The sequence below is a fragment of the Carcharhinus amblyrhynchos genome, chromosome 7 (genome assembly GCF_965287045.1).
Source record: "Carcharhinus amblyrhynchos chromosome 7, sCarAmb.v2.hapA, whole genome shotgun sequence".
NCBI classification, from domain to species: Eukaryota; Metazoa; Chordata; class Chondrichthyes; order Carcharhiniformes; family Carcharhinidae; genus Carcharhinus; species Carcharhinus amblyrhynchos.
The window spans coordinates 57,534,904-57,559,180 of NC_137330.1; the positions used below are offsets into that span (position 1 = coordinate 57,534,904).

The following is a 24,277-nucleotide window of genomic DNA, read 5'->3' on the forward strand; positions in this document are numbered from 1 at the left end:
ACTACTTGGAGTACAGCCAGCCTGATTCTTCCTCTATCAATTTTTAGTCCCCTAGGTGTCACAACTATCATTTCTTCCATGATGACTTTGGCAGCATCTTCTAGTTTGGCAAATACAGATGCAAACAACTCATCTGGTACCTTAGCCATGCTTTTTGTCTCCATGTAGACACTTACTTTTTGCTACCTAATTGGCCTAATGTCTCCTTTTACCATCTAGAACATAGAACATAGAACACTACAGCACAAACAGGCCCTTCGGCCCACGAGTTGTGCCGATCACATCAACACCTATCTATAACCCCCAATCCCATAAAACCCCATATACTCATCCAGAAGTCTTTTAAAAGACCACAGCGAGCTCGCCTCCACCACCACTGATGGCAGCCGATTCCACTCACTCACCACCCTCTGAGTGAAAAACTTACCCCTAACATCACTTCTGTACTTTCCTCCCCGCACCTTAAATCTGTGTCCTCTCGTAGCAACCATTTCAACCCGGGGAAATAGCCTCTGAGAATCCACCCTATCCATTCCTCTCAACATTTTATAAACCTCTATCAGGTCGCCTCTCAACCTTCGTCTCTCCAGGGAAAAGAGACCCAGCTCCCTCAACCTAACTTCATAAGGCATGCCTCCCAGTCCAGGCAACATCTTTGTAAATCTCCTCTGTACCCTTTCAATAGCTTCTACGTCTTTCCTATAGTGAGGCGACCAGAACTGCGCACAGTACTCCAAATGAGGCCTGACAAGGGTCTTATAAAGTTGCAGCATTACCTCCCGACTCCTAAACTCAATCCCTCGATTAATGAAGGCCAGTACACCATACGCCTTCTTGACCACCTCTTCCACCTGCGAGGCCGATTTAAGAGTCCTGTGGACCCGGACCCCAAGATCCTTCTGCTCTTCAACACTACTAAGACTCCTGCCCTTGATAGTGTACTCGTTCATCCCGTTGGTTCTGCCAAAATGGACGACTACGCATTTATCCGCGTTGAAGTCCATCTACCACTTCTCCGCCCAGTCCTGCATCCTATTTATGTCCTGCTGCAACTTTTGACATCCTTCCAGACCATCCACACCACCACCGACCTTCGTGTCATCAGCGAACTTACTTACTCATCCCTCCACTTCCTCATCCAGGTCATTTATGAAAATGACAAACAGCAAGGGTCCTAGAACAGATCCCTGGGGCACTCCACTGGTGACTGACCTCCATTCAGAAAAAGACCCATCCACAACCACTCTCTGCCTTCTGCAGGCAAGCCAGTTCTGGATCCACAAGGCCAAAGGCCCTCGGATCCCATGCCCCCTCACCTTCTCAAGAAGTCTTGCATAGGGGACCTTTACTATTTGTTTGCCTTTTGGATTCCCTTTTATGTTAGCTGTCTCTTGTACTCTCTCCTTGCCTCCAATTTCCTTTCTCACTTCTCCACTGAATATATTTTATTCAGCCTAATTCTCACTTGTATTATCCACCTGACATCTGTAATATAATCCTTTTTTCTGCTTCGTCTCCATGAAAAAAGTGTCCTGGAGTTCTCACGTGAATCAGGATGGATGTCTGATGGGATTGAGATGCCCTACCTGTAATCATATTTATTGGATTACTAACTACATTTATTAGAAATAAAATATAAAACTTTAAAAATAAATAAGATTTAAAACCCAATTTAATTATACTGATTACCTGAAATTTTTACATCATTACCCTCAATGCTGATCTTAGTTCCCTCAGATTCTACTGCTCCATCCTCTTCACACAGATTCTAATCTCACCATTTCTATTTGTGTGTATGTTCCTTCCAGTCAGGCTTATTTTGCTACCATACTTTTTGTCTCACTCAATGCTAACTTATAAAAACACACCATCTATTTACCAACTGCCTTGTGCTCCCTTACCTCTGGGTTCTCCAATTGAAGACTGCTCTAGTGAAAGAAAAATGAGATCATTTGCTGCTTATTCATCCAATATACTTACTCTTACAGCTCCACTTGTTGTGATATCAAGGTTGGCATCATTCTATTAGAGCTCTGAAAATTCTCTGTTGTTTGCTCCCCCCTTAACATTCAATGCTAACTTGGAATTCTCCTTCTCTACCACTTCTTTTTAAACTGGCTGGAATCATTCATCAGTGTACAAGGGAAGTCAAAAGTAGATGGACGTTAAAGTTTCCCCCCATCTTATTTTAGATCCAATAGGTCAGAAGAGATCAGGCCTGGATTTTGCAGCCAGTGACAAAGAAAGCGCATTCACCACTAACTCTGAAGCAAATCACGTTCAGAGATCTAGTGATCTCTGCCAAGAATTTCAGGTCTAGTTTGTGCAATGGCATGATCTATAGGGGCATTTACAGCAGCAATGATGTCATCAAGCATCCATGTAGCCAAACACCTTAAAAATTTTAAAACATCCAACCAGGAAACATAAAGCATTAAATTAAAGTAATTTGCCAAATATGTTTTACTTCAAGTTAAAGGTTGGGACATACAGATGAAACAAAAAGGTAGAAGTCAACTCTTTAAAAAGAGTTATTAAATAATGAAAATGTAGTTGAAAAAAATCACTAAAAGCGCTCCGCAATTATACTATTGTCTTTTCAAGATCAGTTTTGTTGTTCATCAAATTTTATTATTCACATTGCAACTAGTTATATTTGCATCTTCATGAATGAAGCTAACAAAGCTAAGAAACTCAAAAAATGTTACTGCCATGGTAGACCTTTTAGTAATTTTAAATTACAGGCTGTGATAGTCAATTAAATGCAGAATTGTTGCTCCAAGCAACTGTTATCTGAGGAAGCCATAATTTGTTGCAATATAGGAAGGCTTTAGCATGCAAGGCAACATTTTCCCAAAACATTTTTGTTTTTTATTCCAAATTTCCTACAGTTAAGGTTTTCACCCCATTATAGGCACTCTTATTCCATTTCAATTTCCCATGAGCCCTTTTCTTTCCTGTCATGCATGTGCACAAGTGATCTCAATTAAAGACCTCCATGAAGGCAGAAGAAATCAGACATTGTAACCAAATAGAACAGGAAATAATTATTTCTATAAATGCACTGACAAACCTGTCAGCCCAAATACAGTATTGAAATGCCAAAACCTACTTTGATCTTTCATTTCTAGAGAGATTTTGGTGGTTTATGTTTCTATGCTTGTTTCAAAACTCCTTTTGTATGCAGTAAAATATCGACTCCATTATCAACATCAGATGTGCATTCACTGGCACCCATCTGTGCCAGCTTCCAGTGTAAGTTACCTTGGTACATTGAAATTTAGGCACCGTTTATTTAGTGCCTATGATCACGACAAAACACAACCAGAATTACAGAAACGCTCTAAATAAAAGGCTAAATTGCATACCTATGGACTCCTCTAAAAAGAAAGTCCAATTTAGATAGCAAAAGCTGTAACTCTGATTCGCTGAGGCTAGCTGTAACTGACCTGCCAATGTTAAGGCAGACTTAGCTCTGACATCCAGACAAGTAAATCTGTAACAATAGGATGTTAATGAAAAAAATGTTAAAATCCAGACTGATTAATTATTGTGACAATCAATGGAGACTTTGGGCAGCAATAGCCAGTCTAAAAGATAGTTCCAGTCAGTACTCAATAATGAAAATTGAGGGGGAAAAAACAAAATCCTTTAATACCATCACTCTTTTAATTTTCAGCCTATTTTGAATGTTTCTTTTAACTCATTCCCTTTTTTAAACTGCCTGTAAATTTATTCTATGGTGCAGGGAGAGGAAGTGTTTTATTTTTGTCTTTCACAAAACAAATCTCAATTTGCACATACAAATCCAAATTTCCTTTAGTACATTTTTCCCCATTAGCATCCAATACATTCATAAAGTTGAGGATAAAGTTAAAAAGTTAAAGTTTATTATTAATAAGAACATAAGAACATAAGAAATAGGAGCAGGAGTAGGCCATCCAGCCCTTCGAGCCTGCCCCGCCATTCAATAAGATCATGGCTGATCTGTCGCTGCTCAGTTCCACTTTCCCGCCCTCTCCCCATAACCCTTAATCCCCTCTCTTATCAAAAACCCATCAACCCGTGTCTTAAAAATATTTAGCGAGGCAGCCTCCACCACTTCAACGGGCAGAGAATTCCTGAGATTCACCACCCTTTGAGTGAAGAAGTTCCTCCTCAACTCCGTTCTAAACCGCCCCCCTTTTATCTTGAGGCTGTGCCCCCTAGTCCTACTGTCTTTTTTTGAGCGGGAAGAGTCTTTCCACCGCTATCCTATCCATCCCATTCATCATCTTATACGTCTCAATGAGATCTCCCCTCATTCTTCTAAACTCTAATGAGTACAAGCCCAGTTTATTCAGCCTCTCCTCATAGCTCAACCCCCTCAACTCCGGTATCAGCCTAGTAAACCTCCTCTGCACTCTCTCCAAGGCACAAGTATTATTAGTCACAAGTAGACTTACATCAACACTGCAATGAAGTCACTGTGAAAATCCCCTAGTCGCCACGCTCTGGCATCTGTTTGGGTACGTTGCGAGATAATTTATCATGGCCAATTCACCTAACTTATACATTTTTGGACTGTGGGAGGAAACCGGAGCATCCGGAGGAAACCCATGCAGACACGGGGAGAATGTGCAAACTCCACGGTGACCCAAACTGGGAATCGAACTTTATTTTTCAAAATGACCTATTTTGTTTCTATATCATATCCCTGTCTACAGACAGAAATAACCCACACCAGTATTGTTATTTAATGAAAATTCCAGAAACCTACATAAGAGGATAACCTACCTCAGAGCATAATCCAGTCAGCCAACGTGCTTCCCAATTGAAACAAAAGCATATAAAACTGAGGTTGACAATAATGAATAAATCACATTTAAATGGCTATAACTCCACATTTCTAAATAGTATATTATCATACAATTTTCTCTAATATTTTCTTTTGCATTGTTTTGCACTGATTAAATGAGAAAAATATAAATTTAATCCATAAATATTATTTCAGATGTGGTCAAATAAAGTGTACGGAAGGTACATTTGGACAAATTCTCATATATCTTTGTATTTTAATCACAAAAGTTACCTTGCATCTTTAATTATTTTGATTTGTTAATAATGACTCTCAATTAAATGAAAATAATAACTATATTGCATGATTTGTTTACATACATCATGGTCTGAAGCTCCATAACAAAGCTGGTCGACTTTGTGGATCCCCTCCCACTGATTGATGCTGTGCTTCCTGCACCTGACATGGGACTGGCTGCATTACTGCTCATCTAAAATAAACAAATAAGGAATCATATTTACATTAAGAGCCTGTTGTTAAGAGTTCAGGTTTTGGAACTGCATGAGCAGTCATTAAAGCAAACAACAAACTGATTTGGCATCTGACATTTGGATCATATTAATAAGCCAATACAAATTATTGAAATATAAAACATTAAGACATAAAAACAATTCCAATCTACACTGATTAGTGCTTCAATGTTTTTAAATATAGTTTTAAAATTACCAGGAAATTCCCTCCCAACAACTCACTGCACCAGGGGTGAACTCTTAAATTCAGCTTTCACATTCATGATCAATTTTGTACAAGAGACCTGGCAAAGCAAAAAGTGCAAACATGCAAGTTAAGCTTTTCTTTCAGAAAAATATGCATGTTCTTCTTTGATGCCTTGTCCAGGTAATATTATATATTTTAAAATATTTCTAAACAGCTTACCAATTAAACCAATCTTGAGGCCGCAGCTGGAGTACTGTGTGCAGTTTTGGGCGCCGCACCTGCGCAAGGATATTTTGGCCCTGGAGGGAGTGCAGAGGAGGTTTACTAGGCTGATACCGGAGTTGAGGGGATTGAGCTATGAGGAGAGGCTGAATAAACTAGGCTTGTACTCGTTAGAGTTTAGAAGAATGAGGGGAGATCTCATTGAGACGTATAAGATGATGAATGGGATGGATAGGATAGAGGTGGAGAGACTCTTCCCGCTCAAAAAAGACAGTAGGACTAGGGGGCACAGCCTCAAGATAAAGGGGAGGCGGTTTAGAACGGAGTTGAGGAGGAACTTCTTCACTCAAAGGGTGGTGAATCTCTGGAATTCTCTGCCCATTGAAGTGGTGGAGGCTGCCTCGCTAAATATTTTTAAGAAGCGGGTTGATGGGTTCTTGATAAGAGAGGGGATTAAGGGTTATGGGGAGAGGGCGGGAAAGTGGAACTGAGCTACAACAGATCAGCCATGATCTTATTGAATGGCGGGGCAGGCTCGAAGGGCTAGATGGCCTACTCCTGCTCCTATTTCTTATGTTCTTATGTTCTTATGTTATTTTGCCTAATGCAGCTGAGAGATGCAGAACTTTCTGCCATGATGGACAATGGGCTGTCTAGAAAGTTGGAAAGAAAGTATTAAACTTTCAACCAGAAAGAGAACAAGGTGGTTTTGTTCAAATGTTGACATAATTTCAGTTAAAGCTGTTACTTCTCATCAATTCTGATATGACTTTTTTCCTTTAAAATATGATTGTAATTTCTCACGGCATTCTTATTTATAACCAGTTCTAATGGCTTGTAGAAATAATTAAAAATTAATTATTTTAAACCACTGAATCCACTGAAGTAATTCTCATTTCTTACACAAAACTCAAAAGATTCAAATTATAGGAAATTAAAAATACCAGAGAGAAAGCGCTCTATCAAAATAATCACTTGTGTGATATCCAGCTTCAAGAACATGAACTATCAATGGAAACACTGGAGCAGTGGTGGTAGAGTGAACAGAAACCACTGTCCATCGAGTTTTAAGCAAAAGAAATACATGTATTCGACACATCTCATCAGTGCAAAGTTTATTATATTTCATTTGCTTTTTCTTTTAAATTATTTTCTCTCTCCCTATTTTGGAGCAATTTAATGTAGCAAAGGTGTTTAGCCTGTCCCTAAGAGGCCCACTTCAGCAAACTAGGAAGCTATCAACTGATGCAATTTTTAAAATTATTGCATGTGATCATGAATGGTAACACTTGCATTTAAAGAGAAACTTGGAGCAAGATCCAAAGTCAGGCCTTCTTTCAGAAAACGTTCAATACCTTAACAAGACCACCCCCTCTAAGGGTTCCCGATTTCAAGTTAATCTTGTATATCCGCTGTTTAGTCCAATTCTCCATTCCCACTATCAAGTGAGAGAATCTGAATTCTTCATTTATCATCCAAATTAGCACTACACTGTAACACTGCTACGTATAGAAAACAGATAAATAAACTGTTGCATTAACAACCTAGTGCTTTCATTTGTAAATGACAGAAAACTGTTCCTAACAGAACACTGGATGAACGAATGGGATAACGAATGTGTGCCACTTTGTCACTCCTTTAATTGAAAAAAAATGACTTGATGGTTTTAAAATCTAACACATGTACATGTACAAAGGAGTTACTTGTCTCTCAACATGAAAGTAAATCAGAATTTTAGAAACTAAAAATCTGCCTATAATCAGTATGGAATGCCGCAGTGACAAATACATTTTAGATGCATTAGCAAAACAGCACAAGAATTTCAAACCATCAAAGATTCACTGGCAAATCTTCATAAGATTCTTTTATTTATTCCAGCAATTGGGAAAAATAGTCTAGAAATGTGTCTCCAAGTAGACAGACAGCTTCTTTACCATTAAATCCCCTCATCTGTTGTTTATTTGTTAAATTCTGGAAAGCTCTCAACCAAACATTTTCAATACAAAATTAAGGCATGCAAATGGAAAACACTTCTGCATTGCGTCTTTGTCATTATGTACATCTGCAGATTCTTCAATATCTTTTCACTGTTATCTCAAATAAGAAATTTATTTAAGAAACAGGGTCTTATTTGTCAACCTATACAAACAAGATCTGAAATGCATTAACTCTTAAAGAGCCAGTAGCAACATTTATTGTACTAATCATATGTACCTTGTGTACTATGCAGATTACAACAGCAAAGCTGTTTCTCATCTCACCACAATCTTTGTCAAACAATACTGTCCAGTTTCTTTCTAAACTCCTGTTTAATGAGAGACTTTTTAAACTGGAAGGACATTTTCACATCCATAGCACAATTCACCAACAGCATAACGTATGCATGTTTTAACAAATGCTTGCTTGTTGATATGACACTAGTGTTGCCCAAGAGGGCAGCTGCATTTGACATTATGCCTTTCCATCCACTTTGAGATGCTGTTCTGATTTTGATCTGACTTTGACACAGAATCATCCAACTTGAAAAAGAATCTTCAAGATCTCTAAGATAGAAATCAGATGTAGGAGACAGGTTTACAATTTTCAAGCTACACTGGAGATTTACTTTGATTTATTTTCCTTCACCCCAGGAAACATCTTCATTAAGAAAGTTAGAAAGGTTTAAAATTGGGTGCATCAGACCTTTCCCACCCAATTCCCCACCTTAAGCATCATCCAACGCAACTCAGTCTACAGATTGGCAGCACTGAAATTTGTAGTATTCTGATAGTGTCTGCTATTTCAAGTCAGTTGTTTATAAAATCAAGGGAGGAAAGGATATTCATCACATCAAGCACATTTTCACTACAGGCCATGTAATTACCCAATCATGAAAGACACAACCAACAGAAATAAAAATACAAGGAATTAAAGTTCTGTATTTTTTAATGATTGCTTATTAGCACAAACATTTTGCTCAATCGATCTACAACCTACACTACTCAAATGTGATTAGCTTACTTCCATAGATGATACTTCCGTAGAGCTAAATTATCTTTATGACATTCAATACCATTCTTAAATATTTAACCCAGTAAAAAAAAGTTAATGGTAGCAGTTAGCTCATTTGACTAGGTAGCTGGTGTATGATTCTGAATAACAGCAACAGCATATGTTCAATTCCCATTCTGGCTAAAGTAGACTTAGGACCTGCGTGCTGGCCTTACCCTTGAGTGGAAGGCAATGCCAAAGCCCCATGGACAAAAAACCTGTTGATAAAACAGCTCAGGATAAAGCATCAGCAGACATTGAGTCAGTGACCTGCCTTCAGGCAAAGCACACATGACAATGGCAAAAGAAGTTAATCATAATTTTAGTAACATGCAGCAAGCTCAACTCTCATATCCTTTAATTCATAATGTGGAGAAAGAGTCAATATTCCAGATCTGGAATCCTATTTGAAAATTGTCACATTTACAGACATTACCCCACTGAAACTGACAGCAACTTTAGGATTTACAGATATAAGAGCGTAAGAAAGAGAAACAAGAATAGGCCATTTGGCCCTTTGAGTCTGCTCTGTCATTTAATAGGCTCATGGCTGATCCAACGCTCATGTTCACTTTCTTGCCCTTTCTCCGTAACCTTTGATTCCTTGACTGATCTACTTCAGCCTTAAAAATATGCAAAGTCTCTGCCCCCACAGCTCTTGTGGCAAGGAGTTCCAAAGACTCACTCATAACCGTCAGAAAGAAATTGTTCCTGATCTTGACAATAAATTGGTGCCCCTTTATTCTGAAACTATGACCTCTGATCCTAGACTTTCCCATGAAAGGAAGTATCCTCACAGTATTTACCCTGTCAAGCCCTTAAGAATCCTATATGTTTCAATTACCATTCTTCTGATTTCCAACAAGAACTAACCTTTTTAACCTTCGCTCATAAAACAATCCCTCCACAACAGGGATCATTCTAATGAACCTTCCCTGAACTGCCTCCAGTGATAGAATATCTTTCCTTCAATAAAGGAACTGGTCTCACCAGTACCTTGCACAGTTGCAGCAAGATTTCCCTACTCTTATACTTCAATCCCCTGAAATAAGGGCCAACATTCCATTAGCCTTCCTTTTTTTTTGTTTTTATTCCAATTCAATCCAATCAAGTCTAATTCAGAGTCTCAACAAGTTGAGACATTCCCAATCCAAGCTGACAAGACAGGGCTCTCACCTCCTGTCTTGGGCTTGATCTACATGATCCAAGCTGATTGCAGTAGGCATAGCTCCTCCTCCAAGGCTTGATCTCATTTGCATCTTAGCCAAAAGGCCAAGCTGCCGCTTTTAAAAATTGCTTTAAATGAAGCTGAAATGTAACCTAATGACTTCAACCAAGTACAGCATTTCTATGCCACATTTGATCTTAGCCAAAAGGCCAAGAAGCGACTGATTACCTGTTGCACCTATGCGAGCTTTCTGTATTTTGTGTACAAAAACCCCCTAGTCCCTTTGCAGCTTTCTGTGGTTTTTCTCCATTTATATTAGATTGTTGGCCATGCTAAGTTCTCCCTCAGTGTACCTGAACAGGCAGAGTGTGGAAATTAGGCGGTTTTCATAGTAACTTTGTGCATTGTTAATGTAAGCCTACTTGTGACACTAAATAAACATTAAAATTTTAAACTTTCATACTGTTCATTTGTTCTCCCTTCCAAAATGAACTTCACGCATTATATTCCATTTGCCAACATTCTGCCCACTTACTTAACCTATCAATATCTCTTTGTAAACTGTTTGTATCCCTCTCCAATTTGCCTTTCCACCTATTTTTGTGTTGTCTGCAAATGTGGCTATAGCACATTTAGAACATAGAACATAGAACATAACAGTGCAGAACAGGCCCTTCGGCCCACGATGTTGCGCCGACCAGTTACAAAACAATGACCCACTAACCTAAACCAATCCCTTTTCGTCCATAAGCCTATCCACGGATCTCTTAAACGCCCCCAAACTAGGCGCATTTACAACTGCAGCAGGCAGGGCATTCCAATCCCTCACCACCCTCTGGGTAAAGAATTTGTTTCCTTTCTCCTTGTAAATAATTGCGATCTTGGCACTGCTCCCTGTGGAATGCCACTAGTTACAGATCATCAACCTGAAAAATAATCCCTTATCCCCACTTGATGTTTCCTGCCCATTAGCCAATTCTTTATATATTCAAATATAATACCCCCCACATCATGAGCTCTTATCTTGTGAGGTACCTTGTCGACTGACTTCTGGAAGTCCAAATACAACACGTCCACTGGTTCCCCTTTATTAGTTTCAACCAGAGGGGATAAATAAATCAGACACGGTTTCCCTTTCATGAAGCCATGCTGACCCAGCTTGATTAGATTATGGCTTTCCAAACGTGCTGCTATTACTTCCTTAATAATTGATTCCAACATAATTCCAATAATAGGTGTTGTTCTTGCCTCCCTCCCTTTTCAGAAAAGGATTTCATATTGGCAGTTTTCCAATCCTCCAGTACTTCTCCAGAATCCAAAGATTTCTGGAAAATTACAACTAATGCACCCACTATCCCTATAGCTACATATTTTAGAAACCTAGCATGCAAGCCATCAGGGCCAGGGGACTTATCTGCCTTTAGCCCCCCCCCCCCATTAGTTTGCCTAATACTATTTCTCTCGTGATGATGCAATTAATTCCTCCCTATATTCTTCAGTATTAATGGGATATTCAAAGTATATTCCACCCTAAAGACTGATGCTAAATATCCATTTAACTCCTCTGCCATTTCCTTGTTCCCCAAAACTCTCTCCCTAGATTCATTTTCTAAGGGGTCTATGTTCATTTTGACCTCTCTCTTCCTTTTTATATATTGAAAGAAGCTAGTCAGTTTTTATATTCCTCGTTAGTCATGTAAATAGTGCTGAAATTCAGAAGTTGCTGTCAGTGATCCTACACTCTTTAAAGTTCCTCCCTCACAAACCCCCTCCAATTCAATCCTTAAGTAATGCACTTCTACAACTGTTTGTCTCAGTGCAAAAACTCAAGAAAAAGATACACCTTGTTGAATGAGTTGTAAACAGAAACATACCAGTTTTATGATTACTGCTTAATATCCTCATTAATCTTGAAAAGCTCATTTTATTTTTGTGGAATGTCAAATAGTTTCATTATGATAAAATTCCACCTGTTTTTAATTTTGTATGCTTATATTGATATTTTAAATTCTATCAAAATGCAATTATAATAATTTAGTTCGCTATCTGAATTGAAGGAGAAAGTGCTGTTAACTTCCTCATTTTTGACTGGTTATGCTGCTTGCTGACATCTTTGCTTTTGCACATCTGAAGATCCTCTAGACTTGGTTCTAGATGTAAACAGCTGTTGGGAAAGGGGAAATCCATCTCGAGGTGGCTAGATCTTTATGGGCAGTTTTCTTTGAGGTCAGCAGTGAGCATCGTTGCTTCACCGCTAACCACAAATCTTGACAACAAAATATCACAGCACAGAATTAGGGTATTCAGTCAAAAATGCCTATGCCAGTATTTATGCTCCACAAAGGCCATTTCCCAGCTCATCGTATCAACACACTCTTCCGTTCCTTCTCACCATGTGCTTATCTAGTTACCCCTCAAATACATCCAAATACATTTGATTGCTAAATACCTCAAATACACCATTTGACAACAAGTTCCACACTCTTAGCACTCTTAAGTTCCTCCTGAATTCCTTATGGGATTTACTTCTATTATACATTTAAGGACTCTAGTTCTGGATTGTTCAAATCAGTAGTTCTGTTTACATATTACAATGTTCTTGGATTATTGTGTAAAGGGGCTTTATTATCCAGAATTCAGGATCAAAACCCCAAAATTCAATACAGTGACAGTATATTGAGTATAATGCAGAAAAAAAAGCATGTGTCTCTGTGGTCTTAACCCAACTAATTTAGCCATTTTTTTCTCCATTTAAAAGTGGCAATTTTTCTCTGAAACTGATGCAGGTGCATCTTTTGGTTTCAGCAAATACTATTTGAGGTTCTTAATGAATTACTTCCTCATCTCAGTATGTTTGGTAGTTAGATAATTGACTTTTTCACACATCAAAGTCTTGGTTTGTGAAACTGCTTGATTTCCTCTCTTCCGGACATTAAAATATAACCTAAAAGATGAAACACATTAGAAAACTTACTTTAAGCAATAGGCTGAACGTGAAATTGAAGTCACACTGTAATCTTTAGCCATATGGCAATGTATCAGTTGCTCTGAAGTGAAATGCAGCTGTCTGCCATACCAAGTAAAATGAATTCAGATGTAAAAACTCTGTGAAGACCATTTTAACAAGCAACTATGCACTACAACTAACTATATCAACAATACCACAGATAAATCACAGTTCCAAAGCTTATGAGTAAAATAAAATTAATCATTCCTCAGAAGTTGTCTCTTTCTCTATAAATTTGCAAAGCTTTCCAATTGATATTTCTTGAAAAAATTTAACTCTTTGCAAACTTGGACATTTCTGTCAGTCATTAGAAAGTAATCCAAGAATGCGAGACTACACTAAGAGACATGTATAATCTATAAACCATGCGGCATCTGAAATTAAGTACTGTAATTACTGTATGAGTTCTTTTGTATTTTATCTTCAGGAGAAGTGATGAGGGAGGTCTTGGAAAATGTCCCATCTAAACCACAAATTATTCAATTCTCAAATGGTTTATTTCCAAAACCATAGACACTTTACGTTTCCAAAACCTAAAGGACAACTCCGCAATGACCCATCTAGTTTGTCTAGCCATTAGATGAGCCAGACCACAAAATTTCAATGTGTCCAGTTAATCAATCTCATTTGAAACTCTAGATACATATGCACAGCCAAGAGCAAGACCAGAGAGAGTAGCTGGAACCATTGTGTGCTAACTGGATTCGATTCCTGACTTGGGTCACTGTCTGTGCAGAGTCTGCACATTCTCCCCATATCTGTGTGGGTTTCCTCCAGGTGCTCTGGTTTCCTCCCACAGTCCGAAAGACATGCTGGTTAGGTGCATTGGCCATGCTAAATTCTCCCAGTGTACACAAAAAGGTGCCAGAGTGTGGCGACTAGAGGATTTTCACAGTAACTTCACTGCAGTGTTAATGTAAGCCTACTTGTGACACTAATAAACTTTAAACTCTGATGCTGGAAGCAATCTTTCTGTCTGTTACATTGACTACTAAGCTAATCAACAAATCCCACCACTTCCATTGGTAGTATTAAAGAAAAGCTTTTCCAAAATGTATTAGCCAATGAAATGCCATGGAAATGTAGCACAGCCGTTCTTCAAGTTATGCTATTGCAACAAAAAGGATATAGGTTCCACCAATCCGTCCACTGCTGCCCCAATCGCAGCTTCATGGCTGAGGGCAAGGGTTAATCAAAAACTGCCTTACCACAAAACCAAAATGGGAGAAAAAGAAATTGGTAAATATTGTCTTGTATCTCCTAGAAGCTGCCTAATCAGTAACTCTTGTAATTCTCAGAAACAGGTCAGCTGCAAAGGTCTGTGCCTAGTAAAACAGCAGCGGGGTGAAAGTAGGAAAATAAAAACAAAGGGCAACTTTCCTCCAAAAACAAAACACTGTTAAATTACAAGAAGGATGTTTGTTGTCAAGCAGTAGGTAATTTACAGTCTCAATCTGTAGTCCTATCAATCCGCCAAACGCCCCTTATAACTATTTTATTTTCGTCAGTATATTACTTAAGTTTGCAAGAAATTATAGAATGGCCTTATTTATTTATTACTAAACTGTGCTGCTCATTAATGTAGAACTTGAAAAGTCGACAATTTATTGGCTCTTCAGTCTACAAGCCAAGCGGATCCATGTGCAGAACACTGCTACATTAACAAATAAATATTTTAAGGAAGAAGTATGGAGAAGCCTCATCAGAATTGTTAGAAGATTAATTTTAAAACTTTGAACAATGCTGCAAAATATCAATTTATTCACATGCTTACTAAGATTGCAAATGCTTAATACTCCCTTTCAATGTATACATTAAACAAAAGCTAACAGTTAATGGAAATGTGTAAAGCAATTCCTAACATTAGTGGTTCCTACTTTAATTACAAAGCACGTAGTCCTGTGACAAATCAAAGTTCTAAGGTTAAACAGATACTTTATCTCAGGGTGTTGCCTCCTCCACTCACTTCTTAGATTTTTATTTTTAAAAATATATTGTTTACCAGCACACAGCTTTAAAATGTTTATAAAAGCTTTTCTCCAAATTCGATTAGTTTATCATTCCAAATACATAAATATTTATTTTTGTAATAAATTACTTTTGTCCAATAACAAATTTATAATCCAGAGATGTGCAGGTTAGGTGGGTTGGCCATGCTAAAGTGTCAGAGGGACTAGCTAGGGTTACGGGGATAGGGCTGGGTGGGTTCTGGTCAGTGCAGACTTGATGGGCTGAATGGCCTCCTTCCGCACTGTGGGAACTTTATAATTCTATGACAATATGGAATTGCGGCAACTGCAAGAATGGAATAGTGAGAAGAAATATATCAACTAACACATTTTTTTGCTCAATCACAGGAACAAGCAAAACTGATACTAATATAACTCTCAGATATTGAAAAAACTGAAAAAATTTGGAGCTTTTTTGATAAAACTTATTAAATTCTTCAAACTCTTATGATGCTTAATGTGCAGCAGAAAAGGAATACAAACTGCAGACGTGTTGTACAAATACAAATCTTGACATATTTCAAAATTTATCTATAATGTATTTTTAAATTAAAATCCATTACCAATAGACTAACAAAAGCTTCACAACAAACACTATAAGTGAACATGACTAATCTTTGGCATCTTTATTTAAACACAAACATTCTGAATATATGATTTCATCTTTAAGGCCTGTTTTCTTGAGAGGGTGGTCAGAGAAAAGTATACTGAATGCAATCAGTAAAATAACATTGTAAACTGTGGTGAACTACTCAAATGTTACAAAGAAAAACAAAACGTTTGGCTGAATCAAAGTACTGTAGCTGAAAAGTTGCTCTGTCAATCAATGCTACCAGATAAAATTTTAAAGTAAAGAACGTAGAGGATATTACTGTCTGCCCTCACACAACTCAATGCAATTTTTCCATTGTTAGCAGAATTATAACATAGTCCAGGTTGCAGGTGCACACCACAGGTTTTCTCATACAATTCTTGAGTTCGCACATCACCATTTACAAATCTCTCACATTGTTATCAATGTTATCTTAAGGTACTCTCAGGTTTAAACATATGAATGTAAATCTAGCAAACAAGTATTTATTTTTACTAAAGTAGTATTTAAGTATCTGTGTTTTCTGAATAAGTCAGAAATAATTTCAAATTTAGTTACACATTGGTGTCAAAACTCATTACAAGATTTGCAAAACATGCCATCATCAAACATAAACTGTTTTCCTAGACAGAAGTAACTAGACACAAGGCTTTCCTCCCAACCTGCCCTGCTTTAACCTTGCAATTACGAGAAACATTTTCCAAAAGTACATTGATGTGTGGTTATTTAAAAGCATTGGATTGAAAATCCCTCGATCCACCAGTCACTGGAATTCATGCCAATTTTGCTATCAGCAATTTACATCAAAATTTCCAGAGACACACAAATGTAAAAATCTGGCTTGAAACAAGGGGAAATCAGAATAAACAATCAGGGCCCAGACATGACCAAACACATAGCATCTAACTTCCATACATCTCTCTGTGTTGTACAGCATTGATATTAAGATGTTCTATTATAAAAGTTAAAGTCTGAAGCCATCATTTATACATATGAAGTACAGTGCACTTACAAAAATGTGATTGTCAAGTTTTTCTCTTTTTACTGTAATAGATGCTTTTAAAAACAGTCAAAGATTAAAAAACAAGTGCTCGTGTCAGGAAGAAAAATTAAATACCATAAAACATCACAAATAGTGTCAAAGCTACATTATTCAATTAACTGAGCTGACATAATTTCAGCAGATATAACTTTGGGATGAGAAAATTATTCCTTGTCTGCATGGGTTTCTCACGTCCAGTCAAAAGGTGTGTAGATTAGGTGGATTTGCCATGGTAAATGCATGGTGTTACGGGGGATAGGATGGAGGGGAGCATTTTGGGTTTCTATGGTTCTTTGGAATTTATGCACAGCAATATTTCTGTATAAAACTGACGTCAATCGATTATGCATGAGTTTCTTCATAGAAGTACAATTTTACTCGTGCCACAATTATACGGAAACATTCCACAAAATTCCAGACCAAAATTGTTTTATAGTAAAAAGTGCCAGAATGCACATTTTAATATGTTGATGAATTTTTCTCCCAGGACACATTATAGGATGACAATCAAACTCACTGGTGGTATCCACCAATGAGCGTCAGGCTACTTAGGTCTAGGTGGCCTGACAGCATAGATGTCACTGAATCTCATCAGCATACATACAGTCGAGTGTAACACAAATGGCAGTAGTGGAGTTTAGCTAGCCTAAAAATTATCTTGTCAGACAAAAGGAGTTTCAGTCAGCTAATCTCAGCTGGAAAGGCAACTGACCTCTATTAAGTTTATTATTTCTTTCAAGAAAGGGAAGAAAGATAATCCAAAAATTATTGGAAGTGTATGTTGCATGAAAGCTGGGTTAAGAGAAGCTGGGAGTTTCAGGAAGGAGTTGAAAGAGGATAACGTTACAGAGAACAAACTGTACCTTGAAAAAAGTTCCTCCCTAATTGAAATACAAAATTGTTAACACTACTTTTAAAATAATTTCTCAAGTAGTATTTTTTTCATGTAATTAATCCCAGCAGACATCAAACAAATCTTTCAACCCACACACCATAACTCACAGGCTGTGGCTGCAACTCTCCCATCCAGGAGATTCTCACATCGGCTGATTTGTGGGATCCACGCACACATTAGCGCCCGCTTGCATCCTGCAGCACTGGATTTCCGGCAGCATCTGTTCCATGCCAGAAATCGGTGGGTTTAAATATAATTTTAATGGGATTTGCAGACCCAGGACTGAAGTCTCCTGGCCTGCTAGCATCCCCCCCACCCCCTACCCCTCCACAGAGTGGTTCAGAATTAAGGGAAGGGGCAATTAGGGCCTCCCAGAGAGTTAAGCAGCAGGGGGTGCCCCTTGGGCATTGGCACCCTGGCAGTGCCAAGCTGTGCCCACTGGCACTGCCCAAGGGGCAAAGTGCCAATGCTGAGGTACCTTGGCGCTTCCCATTGGGCATGGGGCAGTGCCAATGGGGTAGGGCATATGGGTAGCAGGTCATAGGAAGCAAAGCCTGATTGGGGAGAACGGTGAGTGAGTGGGTCCCTCTGCCACTCTGCAGACAGGATTGGTGGAGGATGCAGGGAGTCCAGCAATCGGGGTGGGCTGGGAGGGGCAACGCTCTGAAAGCTAGTGACTTGTCCTACCAAATAAATTTGTTGGACTTTAACCTGGTATTGTGACACTTCTTATGATGGAATTCAAACAGCTCCACATGCATCTGATTGGGATCAGAGCCCATACAAACACAATCAACAATAAAGTGCTAACCATGTTTCTAATTCCCTTCCAACAAGTTAGGATATTTTGCTACAAGTCAACCACATTCTCACAAATCTGATCCTGATTTTCCAGTTCCACCCAATACTCATTAAACCAATGAATCTATTAAATTAGTACCTGTCTTAAGTCAGCAAACAGCACACGATATAATTTGTCCTAGATGTTAACTATTTCTAAAGTAGTTAAAATGCTCCAATATTTTTACATTTTTGACCCAGCCAATATTGAAACCCCTATTAAAAGTTTTACTCCTAATATTAGAGCACTGCAAAATGTACTTGTCTCCAACATTATAATATTAATCTCAACCATTAATTTAGAACATAAGAACATAAGAAATAGGAGCAGGAGTAGGCCATCTAGCCCTTCGAGCCTGCCCCACCATTCAATAAGATCATGGCTGATCTATCGTGGCTCAGTTCCACTTTCCCGCCCTCTCCCCATAACCCTTAATCCCCTCTCTTTTCAAAAACCCATCAACCCGCGTCTTAAAAATATTTAGCGAGGCAGCCTCCACCACTTCAATGGGCAGAGAATTCCAGAGATTCACCACCCTTTGAGTGAAGAAGTTCCTCCTCAACTCCGTTCTAAACTGCCCCCCCCTTTATCTTGAGGCTGTGCCCCCTAGTCCTACTGTCTTTTTTGAGCGGGAAGAGTCTCTCCGCCTCTATCCTATCCATCCCATTCATCATCTTATACGTCTCAATGAGATCTCCCCTCATTCTTCTAAACTCTAACGAGTACAAGCCTAGTTTATTCAGCCTCTCCTCATAGCTCAACCCCCTCAACTCCGGTATCAGCCTAGTAAACCTCCTCTGCACTCCCTCCAAGGCCAAAACATCCTTGCGTAAGTGCGGCGACCAAAACTGCACACAGTACTCCAGCTGCGGCCTCACCAATGCCCTATACAGCTGCAGCAAGACCTCTCTACTTTTATATTCAATCCCCCTCGCCTTCCTGACCACCTGCTGCACCTGCAAGCTGGGTTTTTGCGACTCATGCACAAGGACCCCGAGGTCCCTCTGCACCGTCGCCTGCTGCAGTTTTTCGCCACGTAAGTAATAGTCCTTCCTACCATTATTCCTACCAAAGTGGACCACCTCACACTTGCCAACATTAAATTCCATTTGCCAGTTCCTGGCCTATTTGCCCAGCCTATCTAGATCCTTCTGCAGACTCTCCACACCCTCCGCACAATTTGCCGTTCCACCAATCTTGGTGTCATCAGCAAATTTCGACACCCTACACTCGGTTCCCTCCTCCAGATCATCTATATAAATGGTAAAAAGCTGAGGCCCCAGCACCGACCCCTGGGGCACTCCACTAGTCACCATCCGCCAATCCGAATAGCACCCGTTGACCCCCACTCTCTGCCTCCTATTTGACAACCAATCCTCTATCCACACTAACACCCTACCCCCAACTCCATGTCCCTCGACCTTCTGCAATAACCTCTTGTGAGGTACTTTGTCAAACGCCTTCTGAAAATCCAGAAAAACCACATCCACCGGCTCTCCTCTATCCACTGCCCTAGACACATCCTCATAGAACTCCAGTAAATTTGTCAGACACGGCTTCCCTTTAATGAAACCGTGCTGCATCTGCTCTATCAAGCCCTTCAAAATGCCTCGCAATTTCCTCCTTAATGACGGATTCTAACATTTTACCTACCACAGACGTTAAACTAACCGGCCTATAATTCCCCGCCTTTTGCCTGGCACCCTTCTTAAACAACGGCGTAACATTGGCCGTTTTCCAATCTTCCGGCACTTCCCCGGAATCCAGCGACATCTGGAAAATAAGCACCAAGGCATCCACTATCACCTCCGCCATTTCTTTCAGAACCCTTGGATGCATTCCATCCGGTCCTGGGGACTTGTCCACAATCAGCCCCTCCAGTCTGTCGAGCACCGCCTCTCTAGTAACAGTAATGTCATTAAGACCCTCCAGTCCTACCACCTTTCCATCGCTAACACCCGGCAAATTATTCACGTCCTCCTCCGTGAAGACAGAAACAAAAAAGTTATTCAATACCTTAGCCATATCCCCATCCCCTACCACTAGGTCCCCTTTCTCATCCTCTAAAGGACCAACGTTCACCCTAGCCAGCCTCTTCCTTTTTATATATTTATAAAAACTCTTGCTATCCTTTTTTATATTAAGCGCTAGCCCAGCTTCATAGTTTCTCCAACCCTTCTTTATCAACTTCTTTGTCAATCTTTGTTGACATTGAGTCCAATATTGAGTACAATTTGAGTACAATATTTATGTTACTTTGAACATTTTTAATCAAAGTAGTTATACATTTCAATTTTGTGAAGTAAAGACCAGGAACAATTTGGGCACTATAATATTTACAAACCTAATGAATCCTATTTACAAGCAAATTATGATCAGATTAAATATTCACAGGTGATGTGAGACTTTCTGCTAAAATTGTTCAGTAAAAAGGCAGGACAGGATCCATAGCTACTGTAGTTTATGTCATTTGAAAGCTTTAATCCATTCTAGATTACTAACAACAAATTGAATTTTACTCATTATCATTTTCTTGGATTAAAAAAATCCAAATGGTGTACTTTAGTTTTGACAGTAAATATTCATTGGGTTGGGAAGGAGTTGTGACAGACGAGGAAGGAGGTCAGCAAATAATGGGAAAATAGGTTTGAAAGGTTAGAAAATACAAAATGCAGCAGTATGTACTATTGTATTTTCAGAAAAACTTTCAAGTTAAAGACGAGTTTCTGGAAAACAGTTCAAAACATGTTAATTAAAAAGATGAAACCTTTATCTGTATTCCGCTTTAGAATATTTATTATGATTGCATTTAATGCCTCAAGATTTTACAGTGATGAGAAGCAAGTTCATATACTTTGAAGTAACAGAGAATTTCATTGCTCTAGACCTGTTGGCCTGGGGTGGATATGAATAATGCAGGACAATGCAGACAACAGAATCGTGCAAATAAAAATGAGCAGTATGTCAACTGAAGTTTCCCGGCTGAAAGTGCGGCAATGGGAAGGACTTATTAAACTCAAATTGTTTACAACTTAAAACAATTTTAAACCTACAAAACAGAGAACTTGACTTAAGAATCTTATGGAAGGTGTGTCAAACCACTGCACTGCACAAAACTTATGTAACTATTGTTTACTTTCAAAACAATAAAGCAGACCTTCAGAATCACTTTTTAATATAATTTTCCCCATTTGCAGACACAAACGTCCAGAGTCTCTTCTCAAAAAAGCCGACACAAAAAGCTTCCTGCATGTTTAACTGGAAGGTGCTCACTGATCCATCAGGTCAGTTATACTCCTAACATTAGTTCACTTCAAAATGTACTTTCTCGGCCATTAATTTGGGTACGATTCTTATTTGTTACTTATAACTTTTTTAATCAAAGCAGTTATATGTTTCAATTTTGTGAAATAAAAGCAATGAACTATTTTTAAAACTGCACATTAAATTAGCCTGAAGCAGCTGTAAAATTATCTCTGTTCAATACTGATAATGGTCTGAAGACAACAATTACCTTGGCAAGCTTCTAGCAGATAGACATGCAACTACCAGGTGTATTTCAATGGGGAGAATATAAAACTAAAATTAAAAGCAAAAAAATGAACAGCAGTTTCTACAGAAATGAATAACAAAACAAGCACCACAGAAGTGAAAGACATTTGAAGGAGAGACTGCAAGCACCTGGGCTAAAGTTCATTCTGCCTGCTTAAATTTTAAATATTGGTCAAAGCATAAGAGCTCAAATACAATTTATAAAGGGAAAAACTAGTTAAGCAGGGCAATAAATTGGAGAATGGCCAGTTCAATTCTCTTCTCAATACTAGCTCTCATCCATCATACTCAGGCAAAACTACACATCCACTCAGACTGGTGTAACAGATACAAGAGTAAAAAGTGACAAGGTTCCTACTGAAATCTGGAATTAGTTGATTGGTCTGTCAACTATAGAAAGTACGTGGCTTACTGCAAAGCCAATAACATTACATAGATGAATAGATGCAGGGGATTTTGCTTTTAAAAAGCTGATATTGCAGTCAAGTAACATTTAACAAACATTTTTGCATCGAAAATAGCCAAATATCATACTTTTGCCAGTGCAAGCTCTAACTACAACTACTACTCAAACCCCATTTCCCTGCTCTAAAATTATTTCTTTTCTGCTCAATGAACCAGATGTTGGACTCTGGAAGTAACGCAAATCTCAGTTCTGCAGCAGGAGGTCAGCATAAGAATATGCCAGCATATTCCAGTCCCACCAACGGTGCACTCCCACCGCAGGGTTCATGGCAGTGGGGGGCATATTCGTGAAAACTCATTAGCAATGGCGGGACCAGATGATCCCATCCACAGTCAATGATGGGCCACATCCTGCCACCATGGGTTACGCAGCAAATCTCACCCACTGTTGGAATTAAGAGTCATAGAGGCTTACAGCATGGAAACAGACCCTTCAGCCCAACCTGTTCATGCTTCCCTTTTCTTTTCTCAAACCCCTAAGCTAATCCCAATTGCCCATATTTGGTCCACATCCCTCTATATCCATTGCACCCATGTAATTATCTGAATGTTTTTTAAAAGACAAAATTGTACCCGACTCTACAATTGCCTCTGGCAGCTTGTTCCAGACAATCACCACCCCGTGTGTGAAGAAATTTCCCCTCTGGACACTTTTGTATTTCTCCCCTCTCACCTTAAACCTATGTGCTCTACTTTTAGACTCCCCTACCTTTGGGAAAAGATATTGACTATCTAGCTAATCCGTGCCCCTCATTATTTTATAGACTTCTGTAAGATCACCCCTCAGCCTTCTCCACTCCAGAGAAAAAAGTCCCAGTTTATCCAGCCTCTCCTTATAACTCAATCCATCAAGTCCCAGTAGCATCCTAATAAATCTTTTCTACATTCTTTCTACTTTAATAATATCCTTTCTATAATAGGGTGACCATAATTGCACACAGTATTCCAAGTGTGGCCTTACCAATGTCTTACCAAGAAGGTCCGTGCAAGGGATAGCTGTTAGACATATGTTTAATTGGCAACACAAACATGCATGCAGGCACCTTCACAGTGAATAATCAGTCCTAAAGCAAAGGAAAATAACTAAAGTGGGAATAAAGTCTGTTCTACATTATATATGCAGACAAATTACTCCTGACTAAACAGTAATGTGATGTGTGTTATGCATGTGTTGGGACACTGACTGCACTGGAATGCGGTTTGTGTGCACATGTGGAGATATACTGGCTGCACTGGAATGCAGTGCAGGGATACTGGTTGCACTAAAGTGAGCCAAGGATTGTGCACTTGCTGGGACACTGGCTGCACTGGAATGAGCCTCAGGTCATGCACCTGCCAGGATACTGGTTGCACTGGAATGAGCTGCACAGTGTGCACCTGTCAGGGCACTGGCTGCACTGGAATGAGCTGTGGGTTATGCAGATGCTACACTGGAAGCAGCACAGGTTATTGGTTGCACTGGAATGTGGTGCAGGTTCTGTGCATATGCCAAGACAATGGCTGCATTCGAATACAGTGCGAGTTGTGAAGTGCTAAAACACTGGCTGCGCTGGAAAGCCGTGCAGGTTGTGGGCGCACATGCTGGGATACTGGCTGCACTGGAATGTGGTGCGGGTTATGTATACATGCCAGGATACTGGCTGCACTGGAATACAACGTGAGTTGCGCACGTGTCAGGACACAGGCTGCACTGGAATACAGTGCGAGTTGTACATATGCCAGGAGCCTGGCTGCTGTGCCAGGATACTGGCTGCATTGAAAAACGGTTCGGGTTGTGCACGTGCCGGAACGCTGGCTGCACTGCAGCGTGCGTGTGTGAAATTTAAACGGCTGGAAGCTAACGCACCGCTCGGTGACAAAGTTTTCAGTCCGCTGCACAGCGAAGAGCTCGTCCCGTCCGGTTCACGTTTAACCTGTAACGTGTTACCTACAACAACAAAAACAAAAGTAACAAAACGGG

General features: G+C 39.3%; 2 protein-coding genes across 4 annotated transcripts in view; one reads left to right on the forward strand and one right to left on the reverse strand.

Moving 5' to 3' along the window:
• The window catches only part of supt3h (SPT3 homolog, SAGA and STAGA complex component), a 430,545-nt gene that overhangs the window by 406,041 nt on the left and 227 nt on the right, over positions 1-24,277 (reverse strand). The window contains exons 2-3 of one of the 2 annotated variants that reach the window (XM_080192373.1): positions 24,164-24,244; positions 5,158-5,267 (exon numbers count right to left, since the gene is read on the reverse strand). In XM_080192373.1, the coding sequence (XP_080048499.1) occupies positions 5,158-5,267 (110 nt within the window). In that variant the 5' untranslated portion in view covers positions 24,164-24,244. Of the gene's footprint in view, positions 1-4,776; positions 4,796-5,157; positions 5,268-24,163; positions 24,245-24,277 lie in introns of those variants that run through there. The other variant, XM_080192377.1, reaches the window with a different exon arrangement.
• Positions 21,507-24,277, forward strand: part of runx2a (RUNX family transcription factor 2a) — a 103,696-nt gene continuing 100,925 nt past the window's right edge. For both annotated transcript variants that reach the window (XM_080192371.1, XM_080192372.1), the window contains exon 1: positions 21,507-21,584. In XM_080192371.1, coding sequence (XP_080048497.1) covers positions 21,551-21,584 — 34 coding nt within the window. In that variant the 5' untranslated portion in view covers positions 21,507-21,550. The remainder of the gene's footprint in view (positions 21,585-24,277) is intronic.